The sequence below is a fragment of the Vidua macroura genome, chromosome Z (assembly GCF_024509145.1).
Source record: "Vidua macroura isolate BioBank_ID:100142 chromosome Z, ASM2450914v1, whole genome shotgun sequence".
Taxonomy (NCBI): domain Eukaryota; kingdom Metazoa; phylum Chordata; class Aves; order Passeriformes; family Viduidae; genus Vidua; species Vidua macroura.
Window position 1 is genome coordinate 75,691,386 of NC_071611.1, and position 12,003 is coordinate 75,703,388.

At 47.8% G+C, this 12,003-nt stretch overlaps 1 protein-coding gene across 1 annotated transcript in view; it reads right to left on the reverse strand.

Moving 5' to 3' along the window:
- Positions 1–209: 209 nt before the first annotated feature.
- LOC128822379 (serine/threonine-protein kinase PAK 3-like) overlaps positions 210–12,003 on the reverse strand; it is a 30,286-nt gene continuing 18,492 nt past the window's right edge. The window contains 8 exon segments of the mRNA XM_054004076.1: positions 210–353; positions 1,710–1,847; positions 4,404–4,600; positions 5,049–5,148; positions 5,999–6,116; positions 6,745–6,857; positions 9,807–10,142; positions 10,421–10,552. Of these exon segments, the coding sequence (XP_053860051.1) occupies positions 267–353; positions 1,710–1,847; positions 4,404–4,600; positions 5,049–5,148; positions 5,999–6,116; positions 6,745–6,857; positions 9,807–10,142; positions 10,421–10,552 (1,221 nt within the window). The 3' untranslated portion in view covers positions 210–266.

The window sequence follows — 12,003 nt, forward strand, 5'->3', positions numbered from 1 at the left end:
CTAATCCTAACCCTAACCCTAACCCTAACCCTAACCCTAACCCTAACCCTAACTCTAATCGTAACCCTAAACCTAACCCTAATCATAACCCTAACCCTAACCCTAATCCTAACCCTAAACCTAACCCTAATCATAACCCTAATCATAACCCTAATCATAACCCTAACCCTAACCCTAACCCTAACCCTAACCCTAATCATAACCCTAACCCTAACCCTAACCTACAATCCTACTCTAAGTCAATGGTAATGGTCCTGATGTGATTATCACATTCTTGTCTCCTTCCTCTTCTTCACTGAAACAATCAGTGGCACCAGGCAGGACGCAGGCTCAGCAAGTGTTACAAATGGATGCTGCCCAAAGAAAAAAAAACAACAAAAACCAATGAACCGTGACTTTCCAAGCTCAGTATTTCAGAGGATTCCTCTGGCTCCTAGAAAGATGCAGAAAGAGGACCAATGGGACCATCTGCACCTCCATCTTTTATGTGCAGGACCTTGCCATCACAGGCAAACCTGGCCCAGAATCCCATTCATCTCTTTATTGTGTTGTCTTCATCTAGCTGGGATTTTTGCCCTGCCAGTGCTCTAGAAATGGTGCTTTCTGTCCCTGGGGTTTCTTCCTTTCAGGAAACTCCAATGACCCACATAGGTCCCTGTCTTTGAGAGACAGGCACCATGCTAATTTCCACAGGGAGACAGAGCAGTGTCTACCTTTCCATGCCCTGCCCCTCCTGTGCTGGATGGCACCTTCCTTCCCAGCAGGGCCAGCCGAGTGGCGCTGGCTGCTGCAGTTCCCTCTCTGCCACACAGCCTGGCAGTAAGCCTGGGCCAGTTCCCCTCTGCCTGAGCGTGCCAGGCAGCAGATGGGGCTGGGACAAGTCCCTCTCAGCTGCCCCTGTCTGCGTGCCAGAAACCTCTAAGGGTGGGGTGGGGGGCAGAAACCAGGGCCCCTCAGAGGCTCACAGTGAGCCCCCCACAGCCCCTCCTGCCCACAGCCAAATCTCTCCAGACTGCTCTGCCAGGACTGGCTTCCTTGGGTTCCTCCACCACCATTTCATGGCTGTGTACCCTGCATTGCTCTACTTCAGTTCTTTTGCCATTCGATAAAATGGAACACCCCACCAAATTACAAAACAGGGTGACAGAAACAGCCAGAAAACAGAGCACCTGTCTTCTCAGGAAATGCGGAGAGAGGTGGAGTTATTCAGCTTTGTGAAGAACAGGCCCCAGGGAGACCTTATTGCCACTTTCCAAGACTTCAGAGTGGCTTTGAAGAAAATGGGGGACATCTTTTTTAACATGGCCAATTACAATAGAATGTGGGCAAATATTTTTAAACAAAATGGGGATCAAGTGTAGGTCTAAGGAAGAACTTGTTTACTCAGAGCATGGTGCAACACCAGCACAGATTGTCCCAAGAGCTTGTAGGTGCCCCATACCTGCAGGTATTCCAGGTCAGGTGGGAAAGGGCTCTGAGCAATCTGATCTCTTTGAAGATGTCCCTGCTCATTGCAGGACACTTGGACCAGATGATCTTCACAGGGCCCTGCCAGCCCAGCCCAGTCTAGGATTCTTCACTGTTTTCATTTGAACAGCACCAAGAGTGGAGGTGAGGAGGAACGGGGGCTCATCTGATGCCTTGGACCTCACTGGAGGAGGAGCCCATCCCTCAGACACTCTTTCACCTGCAGCCCCTTTGCATTTTACCTGCAGGAGCTCCTTGGCTGACCAGCGCTGTGCCTCGTTTCTTAGCAGGCAGCAGCTCAGGAAGCCACGCAGGCAAGGCGAGAATCGGTTGGGCTGCCGCAGCTTTGGTCTCCCTCCTGTGGCTATCAGGAGTTGAGCCTGCAGGAAAAGGAAACATAAGGCTCCAGCTGCTTCTTTCCCATCTGTAACTGCTCTCTCAGATCCCATTGTTTAAGCTCCATTGTGCAGGGCAGTTTCTGCCCTGGCAGAGACCCAGAGATGACTTTCCTTAACCAACCAAAAACCCAAACCCCGATGCAGCCACAGCTTTTCCAACATTCAGCAGATCTTGCCTTGGCAGCTGATTTCATTGACTGACCTAGTTAGTGGGAACTACATCAGCAAAGCATGTTTCCTTTTCAGAGGATTTGCACCAGCTTGACATCTTTTGAGAAGAAGGACTCTGCTACACTAACTTTGCTATTTCCAAGGATTAGTACATGAAAGTCATCTCTGCAGTGCTTGTTGGTCCCTTTAAGCACAGTGGTCATAAACCAAAACTCATCGAGCTTCTTGTCCTCTTCTAGAAAACAGCGGTACGTGGAAGGCAAGAAAGGAAATCTGCCAGGTATTCCTCGGGTAAGGAAACAAACATTTGCAATCTCATATTCAACACAGACAGTTTAAGATGCCTGCACAAATGTACTGGGATGAAAATGCCTGCTTGGGCACACAGGAGCCACCTGCAGCTCTGTCTCTCAGCTGCAAGTTTCAGCTTCTTTATGTGGCAAAAGGAAAACTTTTCAAGGTCAAATCAGAAGAAGTGCCATCCCTATGGTCACCCTCTGCTCATTTGGATACTCAATCAATGCATTAATTGTGTCCCCATCGCAGAAAGTGTCGGGTAAGAAATGGGAGGTTTTGGCTGGCTCTCCATGGCACCAGGCTGTGGCCTGGTCTCCATAAAAATGCCCATCACAATACTAACAGCTCTGTGCTGGTGGCACTGAAATAGATGGTGACCAAAAAGACTTTGTTATTATCCTCTTCAAGCCAGAGGAAAATTTCCAAGCCTGAAACAGCAAACACACTCCCCTTGAGTATAAATAATTATGGCAGCTTTCTTTCCTTTTCCCACACCATCAGATGTTAGAAAGAGGGTTTTATCCTGTTTCTCTGCAGCTGTGCTCAGCCACTGGACATGGTGGGGAGCTGGAGTCCTCACTGTCCTTAGAGCTGTGCAAGCCAGGGGTGGCCCTGCTCCTGTGGTAAAGGAACACAGCACCGGCGTCAACCGCCCACGTTGGATCCCAGCCCCGGGCACCTGGCTGCAAGCTCATCAACTTGTTAAAGTACCCAGAAACAGCCAAGAGTTTAGTGTACAATTCTAACTGCAGTCGGAGAAAAACACATCCTAAACTTATCCAGGCCACCCACACGCAAGACTGAACAATGTACAGATGATTTGAAAGCCTGAAAGTTTTGAAGACCCACAGGATTGGGAAAAGATGGTATAGTTTGGAGAAAATGGATGTGCTGTGGTTAAAAAAAGAACAAGAAAGCAAAACTGTTGGGGAAGATGAAACAGGAAAACCTTCTAAATATGATTGCCTGTCAAAAGATTTTTAGAATATGGAAACTATAAGCGAGATTGAAATGAAAGTAAGCTTTGAGATAGTTACTAGCCTTAGTTACTGAGCAACTGGAAAACAATGGTATGGCTGGCTGAAGGTAATCCCCTTTTGATTAAACAATACCCTCTGCTTGCAGACAGGTCCAAAGGTCAGAGCAGGCCCTACTAGCTTGGCAGAAGGGGTGCAAAGAGTAGTTTTTAGGGTTTAAAATGTAACACAGTATGGTAATGTAATGATTCCTATAGGCTGTAAGTAAATGCTATAGGATCTGTACCTTGTACTAGAGTGGTTAGTGACAATTAGAATATTCAGCATAGAAGAAGATTTATTGGGTTGTAACGAGAACTTCCTCGCTCTTTCAGGTCTCTCTTTTGGGCTCCTCTTTTGGGCCTGCTCCGAGCTGTGGCTGGCAGCTCCAAACAGGGCCCCTGCAGCCACGCCCTTTGCAATAAACCAAAAGTTCCAAGACCTGGCTTCAAAGATCTCTCGTTTCTGTCCACCCTGACTGTCCTACCCACCGTCGCTCCTACACAAAACTACTTGGGCATAGCTTTGGTGGTTGTTTCTCTTTCTTTTTCTTTTTCTTTTTCTTTTTCTTTTTCTTTTTCTTTTTCTTTTTCTTTTTCTTTTTCTTTTTCTTTTTCTTTTTCTTTTTCTTTTTCTTTTTCTTTTTCTTTCTTTTTTTTTTTCTATTTCTTTTTTTCTTTTTCTTTTTCTATAAAATTGAAACTGGGAAGGTCTAACCTCCATTTCTCAGGCTATTTATCACATGTCTAAACTCTCCACTGAAAATTTCTTGTCCTTCAGCAACAGAAGCTGGGATCAAAAAGCAAATGAGAAATGTCAGGCATGCCTGGAGGCCAAAATGGCAGGTTTCTGAACTGGTTAGGTTTCTGAACTGCCACTTCCCTTCTGATGCAACCAAATCAACAGCAGATGCTGATGTGCTGCAGGGACATTTTCAGAAGGGGACCTTGGTGGAAGTGGTGCCAGCAGATGGCAATGGGATTTTGTCCAATGGCACACTGACCATGGGACAGGTGAGAAAGACAAGCAGGATCAGTGAGTATTTGCACCTTACCGAAACAGGAGTTTCATTCCAGTAAGGAACTTCTCCTTCCGCCATTTCGATGCCCATGATTCCAAAAGACCATATGTCCACTTTGGGGCCACATGGTTGACCTGTCACCACTTCAGGCGCCATCCACCCAGAAGTGCTGGCCACTGAGCTCCATCGACTCTGCTCAGGGGTGAGCTGAGCAAAGGGGCCAGAGTCAGCTGTGGAGAAAACAACAAACCATGAAAGCCAGCTCAAGTTAGGAAATCAAGCAAAAGAATTCCCCACTCTCAGTCTAAGAATGTGCTGATGAGTCTCCTGGAGAACTGTCCACGCTTGGTTTCCTTGGGGCTTTAGCCAAGGAAGAATGGAATTGGCTACTTCCAAAATATCCCAGGTTTTTTTTAAGGCTGCTCACAGCAGTGGCCTGCATTCCCCTGAAGCTTTACATTGTAGCTCCCTCCCTCTGGAAGGGACACACACAGAGCAACGCCACTCTTGACTTCTCGTGGTTCCTTATACCTCTGTGCACGTTGCAACTGTGTCATCAGCTCACAGTGGGGGGCCCTGCACTGCCACCAACACCAATTTTTCGAACCTGGAAATCACTCAAAGCAGCCCCACAGCCCACGTCCCTGGAATGCTGCACCTGACCAAGAATACACTGACCCAGCTTGACAGAGCCGTCGGTTCTGAGAAGGATGTTGCTGCTCTTCACATCTCGGTGGATCACATGGTTCGAGTGAAGAAAATCCAGGCCTTGCAGGCACTGAGAGAGAAAACAGAAACAGGAGGGCAAAAATTAATGATGTGATTTCATTATACAAGAAAGGAAACAGCTCTAAAAGATTCCCTCTGCAGGGGAATGGTGAGTAATGGCAGAACAGAGTGCCATTGCGAGGAAGAGCTTGCTGCTCCACCACTTGCAGAGCAGGACCTTTCTAAGGAAAGGCATGTCAGCTTTTGAAAGAGCAACAGCAGCTGCTGTTGTTGTAGACTGTCCCCTGCAAACCAGCCAGCATGGCTGCTGCTGCTGTGGATGTGCTTTCTCCATGCAGAGGACAAGTGAGGGGTTTTGCCAAGAAAGAAAAAGTCCCTCCCTTTGGTGTGAAGTGGATCACTTTGGGGTGGGAGGCTGCATGACAAAGGTTTTGTTGCTGGCCTCAGCACAGACTTGGAAGAATCACAACAGTCACCTTCCTGAAGCAAAGAGCATTTTGGCTGCACTAGTGTCCTTTTCAGTTGAGGACTGAGAGAAATGAGTCTCTCTTTTTTCTTTGCTGATCATTTCAAATGCTGCCACAAGCACATTTGCTTCTACAGGCAAGGAATGCAGTGCAGACAGGCTCGAGATGAAAGTTTAGGGAAGCAAGGTGGAGAACAGCAAATACAAATACAAGAGACAGAGCGAGAATACAACAGTAGGAGATATGAGTACAAGAACTGAGTACTGTGAGTGCAGGGGCACTGGCAGGCATTTCACTTGAGAGGCTTTTACTTGCCCATAGCATACCAGCAACACAGAAACAAAGCTTGGCACATGAAATCACTCCAGGTCGGAGCCCTGTTTCCCAGACAATCCTGCCCAAGCCCTGGGCAGCACAGGTGGGATTGCTGACCTCCCGACTGATGGCTGCCATCTCGTCTTCAGACAGGTAGGTCTCGCTGATGACATCGCTCAGAGTGCCTCCGTCCATGTACTCCATGACCAGCCAGCGCTGCCCATCCACAAGGTAGCTGAAAGAAGGAAACAAGAGCATGGAGATAGACATGCATGGCTAGGTTGTTTTCTTGATTGACTATTGTTTCCAAGTCCCTTTGTGACAAGGATAGAATAAAAGGAATAGACATTCCCTCTAGGCTGTGCATTGTTTGCAATCTGTCTCAAGAAGAAAGGCACAGCTGTGAAAAAAGGAGATGTCTTCAATAGCCAGCAAGTAAAAACTGCAGGTTAGGAACAGATCAAAAACCTGTCAAACTGCGTGTTTCTGGAAATAAACACCTAGTCTTCCTGGCACGCAAAGCAATGGAAAAGAGGGGACACAATCCAAGGGAAATCCATGTTAGTTTATCTGGACGTAAGAGGACTCTTGAAAAAAATCAAGCCCCAAAACAATGTGGTGGCTGTGAATTTACAGGCTATTGATTCAGTAAGATATGAGTGATGCAGGTTTTTGAATCATTTTAGAACTCTGTGTACCGGGGAAGACTCATGCAGACAAGATGCACTCTCTTCCCATCCACTGGAGATGAGCAGAGCAATAATAATTAACCAATAATTACAGCTCTATTTTCTGCCAGTGAAGAAAGTGGAATTTTACCATGCATGTTTGCAATATGTAAACAAACATTCACAACAACTCACCTGTCTAAATAGTTGACCAGATTGGAATTCATATTTGGCTTCATGAGCATGAGTTCATTGACTCTTAGTTCCTTCTTCCTCAGTTCTTGGAGATTTATTTTCTTTATGGCCACCTAAAATGACATTGAAAATCAGTAACTTGAGAAGTTGGCAGCACAAGACCGCAAGGCACATGGAGCGAGTGCTTTTGCAATGCCACAGCCGAGCTGTGCCAAACTGCCTTGTGACTGGGCATTGCAGTAATTAGGAACTGACATTGCAACAGCCCATTTCTCTGCTCCCTTGGAGGCCACTTACAGGACACGTGGCCACTGAGGTTTTGCCTTGTCCACTTGGTAACTGTGGTGTCTCAACTATCACCCACAAAGCTCTGAGCACACTCCCTGCTGCTTTGTCTGGGATTCAGAAGAAGTTATCCATGCCTTAATACTCTGTGGATACATCTCGGGCTATGGGCAGGACTTAGGGCTTTTAGGGACGCCGTGCAGATCTCTCCCTACGTGCAGTTCTCCAGTGCAGCACTGCAGGTGGCTAAGGAACTACCAGTAACTTTCAGATGCATTTGCTGGTACGCAGAAATGAGAATTCAGGACTCTGAAGCCGTAGCCCCAAAGAGCAGTGAGATGCTCAAAGGCACCACCTTTGTTTTAGCAATGGAGAGCGAATGAGCACATCCTTCTGTGAAAGGAACTGCTGCCCTCCTTGCCTTCCTTCTGGCAGCTGAGAAGGACAAAGACTGTCCCAAATGTATTTTGCAGGCTGGTAGCAGTCTGTGCTTCTTGTGCCTTTTCAGCACAGCTCTACTCAAACTCCAGCCACAGCTGCTCACACCAGAGGACCTGCGGGAGATGTTGACATTTACCTGCTCTCCCGTGGCATTGTCAAGTGCTCTGCAAACATCTCCAAAAGTCCTAGAAACAAAAAAGCAGCAAAGAAAGGAGAAGACATTTAGATCTTGCAGTGAAAGCCAGTCCACAGAGGAGATCTCAGCTGCAAATGCCTAAAACCTGCCGGATGCAGGCGGGCTCTGCCCAAAGGCAGATGATGCATTTTCCTTTTAAGTGCATGGGCACTGGGCCTGTCCCTGAAGTGTTGCTGTTTACTGCCTCAGCTCCTAAGGAGAGCTCCTTCTTTCATCTTGGGTTTCAGGTTCTAAACTGTGCAGTTTTTATCCTGACCATGGAGTATTTCCTTCAGCAATCTTTTGGAAAGAAATGTTCCTGAGAACTGTTATCTGACAGCTATCAGGGAGTAGGTTGCTCTTTCAGGCAAGCACGTTTCTTCCCCTTTTATTAGTGTGGCTGTATGATTTGGAGATATACAAAAATGCTCAGGAAATTAACACAGAACTGTCCCACACTTGAGAGACAAGGAGATCTACCAGGTCCTGTTCCTTGCTGCAGGCAAGAACTTGGCAGCATGGAGGTGTCTCTGCCAATGCCTTCTGGGCACACTCACGAATTCGGAGCAGCACTGAGAGATGGGACAATCTATCCCCAGTGTCTGAACATGGGGATAGATGTCTGTTTGCAGCTGTTCTGACTTCACACTGCATAGATATTCCACCAGAAAAACACCTGGCCCATGGTTATGTAGAAGTGACTGTGGTTGGACTCACCCTCTGCCAATATATTCCAGTTCCGTGTATTTCATCACGGGATTTTCCATGTTCACTATTTTCCCTGAGGGAAACAAAATGCAAGATGCTCACTTTAAAGCAGAGATCCCAGCTTCCAGGAGATTCAAATGGCAGACCCAGAGCCTGGAGCTTTGAACCCTTTGTGTTCGGCTGGGTAACAACAACAACCAGGCAGACAGCTCTGCGGCACAGGTGGCCAGCACAGAGACTGCTTTTCTACAGCAGTTCCTGTGGGGAAATGTCTCTAAATGTCCCTGGGACACCAAACTCAGGAAAAACATTTGGTACAGCTATGCTGGCACCTGCACACAATAGACTGTCCCTCAGACAAGAAATACAGCAGACGTACTCCGTAGCTCCAGGGAGTCATCCTTGATCTCCTGTTGCTGAGCAGCAGCTGGGTCAGCACTGGAGATGAACAAACCGCCCCGGCTCCACTTCTCAGGTTGGGGAGCAAAGGCTCCTTTAGACCATGCTGCTGCAGCAGCAGGTTTGGTGACAAAGCCCTTATAGATCTGGGACAAGAAATGAGTTTATGTCAGAAAGGTGGCTGGCAGAGATTAGCCTGAGATTCCATTTCAAATGCAAGCCCTTAGGAAGGTGCTGTCAGCAACATGCAGGGCTCTTAAGTGGGTTTTTTCTGATGTCCACTTCTCAGACTGGATGGGTCAAAACCAAAGGCTAGTTCTACTCGAGTGGATGGCCAGATTCATGGTCCATTTTCATGGATTTTCTGAAGGATCACTGCCACAATGACCATTCTACTTCCACTCAAGGATTCCTTTCCCCCTCCAAGGGCTTCAGATACACTTGCAGCTCCTTGTTCAAGTGTTCGGCCTCCCCCCACTGTGTCCTCTTTTCCTGCACCATCTTCAGGTCATGCCCAACCTGTAGCACCTTTGGTGGGGACACTTCCTGTGCCTCACGCCAGCCTCGGGGCTCTTCAGTGCCACTCATTTGCCGGAAGTCTTTGCCGGCTGCCCGGTGAGATGTCAACACTTGCACCTCGAGTCAAACAGAACAAAGCAGTCAGAGACTACAGCTTGTCCCTGTCAGTCAGGAGTCACTGACTGTGAGGAAAGAACAGATTTACAAGGGATACAGACAGCTTGTTTCAATCCTCCATCTGGGTCACCATATTCCCCTGTAAAAACACCTCAAGAAACAAGGAGAGCAGGAACAGGCCAGCAGGAATCAATTTGGATGACTGCTGGCCAAAAGGCCAAAGGACAAGTCCCACTGTCCAGGGCAGCAGTTGAGATTCAGCACACCAGGAAATGTCCTTCTGAGTGACTGTGATACACACTAGAGCAGGATGGCACTCAGAGGCATCACCCCGCTCCCTGCTGCTCTGCACTGGGAAGGCCAGAAGGGCAGAAACCACCAGTTTGGTGACTGCCGTGGCTATCCCTCTTTCACTCACTTGCTTTTGTAGAGCCTGAGGGAGGGGATTAAGTTTTTCTCTGATGATTTTCATTTCTTCCTCCTGCCTCTTCTCCCTTGCCATGATCTTAGCGTGAGCTTTCTGAAAGTCTGTGTCCAGCTGTTCCTTCAAGTTCTGTAAAATACAAGAGAGAGGATCTTTCACAAGTGGAGTGACTGCCACTCTTTCAGTCACCTGGTTTTGTTGATCACCCCTCTGCTGATGGAGATTCATCTCCTTTTGAATTCTTCTCGTCTCTTCCTGGTTCCTCTTCTTCACTTCTGTGATGGCACTCTGAGCTTCGGGCAGCTCTGCTTGTGGCTCTGCCTTGATATTCTGTACACACAAATGCAGAGCAAGTGACTGGGAGCTGCCATAAGGCTCAGCTTTTTCCTCTTGCAGCCTCAAAATCACATTTATTCAGCCACTTCTTTCTCCTTCCCTACCCACACCTGCTTCCAATGGAACCCTCTTGTCCCAGTGCTGATCCCTGCAGATTCCAAGGCTCTGTGCTTTCAGTGCCTCTGGGACTCCTGGCCTCCTCACTCCCAAGAGCTCTGTTTTATGCCCCTCTTCCTGCCCTTTCCCTCTGACACCTGGCGAGTCAGGCTTACCTGGCCATTCTCCTGTGGCTCTTCCACCTGCTGCCTGAGCTGCTCTTCCTGCTCTCGGGCTCTCAGCTCTCCCTGAGTCCGGCATGGCATCTCTGATAACACAATCTGCTCCTGCTCTTTCTCTGGAAGGATCTGCACAGAAAGCAAGAGAAGATGGGTTTCAACTTTCCATAGGACATTTGTGGGCTAAGACTCAAGGACTGATGGGCTCACACGTTCCCAGAGCACTGTGCTGCTGCTCTCCTGGGTCATTCTCTGCCCGTGGGGAGGCACAGATTCCAAAGTGACCCTGGCACTACAATCAGGGGCCATCTGGGGCTGAAGCTCCAACAGCCTCTCAGGCAGCTGACAGGGAAGGTGTGGCATTTCTCAGGGGTCTGGTGAGGGCCTCCCTCTGCTCCTGCCATGTCCTGTTTGTCTTTCAGTAGTGACTGACACCCAGCCCAGTCCCACAGCTCCATCCTGCCTCTGCAGGTGGCTTCCTGGGTGAGCTCACCCTTTATGAGAGACACTTCTGGAGTTCATGTTCTCTTCACCACCTAAAACATGGAATACTTCCACCTCTCTGGGACAGGCAGAAAATTAAAAAATTAACTGGGGGCTTCAGGAAGAAGAGGCTGGAGGTGGAAAACAGCTCTGAGGGGAAAAAAAACCCCACCATATCTGGAGGGGAAAACAGCTCTGCCTGCTCAGAATCGGTCAACAGAACGTGTCTCTAATCCTCTCCTGAAAGGGATGCTTTAAGTGAACTTTGCACCTCCAACTACTTTGGACCAGAGCCAAGAAGATTCAATTATGCAAATGATAGATAGATTAGATAGATAGATAGATAGATAGATAGATAGATAGATAGATAGATAGATAGAACTCACTCTTATAATCTCTCTTTCCTATCGTTTCTGTTGCTACACACACTTGGTAGCCATTGCCCTGATCAGCAGCACTCCTGAGATTGCTCTCCTATTGCTTCAATAAACCACACTCCCGGGGAATCTGGAGCATTTAGGTCCTTATGGAATGCAACCAGATCCAGAGCATTGCACTGGGAATGGCATTCTTGCAGCATTTGTGCTCGGCCAAGTGCTTCTCTTGGACTTGACAACACTGAGAGTGCTAAAGGGGCTATAAGCAGAAATAAAGCCCAGCTCCTTCCAGCTCCTCTGATCTCTGAGGACCAGCTGGAACGCAAGAGCAATGATTTCCTGCTCAATTCCCAAACACCACATTTACTGATTCCCTGGGCTGCAAAAAGGCAGAGGTACTGTCAATATGAACGCGAAGTGCAAGGCCCTATTGACTGGCCTGGCACCAGAACAGCTCCTTCTGCACCAAGCTCGCTGTCCCAAACAAAGTGATCTCATGCAAAAATACTGCATCCTCCAGAAATGTCACCTTACAAAAGAAAAAGCTAGCAGAATATCGACAAGAGCTGGAAAAGGACGGGAAACATGGAGGAAAATAGCTTTCCCTTCCTAAAAAATGAGAAACTGAACAGGACATGTCCAACTAACAAAGGAAGAAACCAAAAGATGAAAGAGTGACCAAAACAAGTGTCAAAAGCACTTGAATGCTGTGAGAAGATA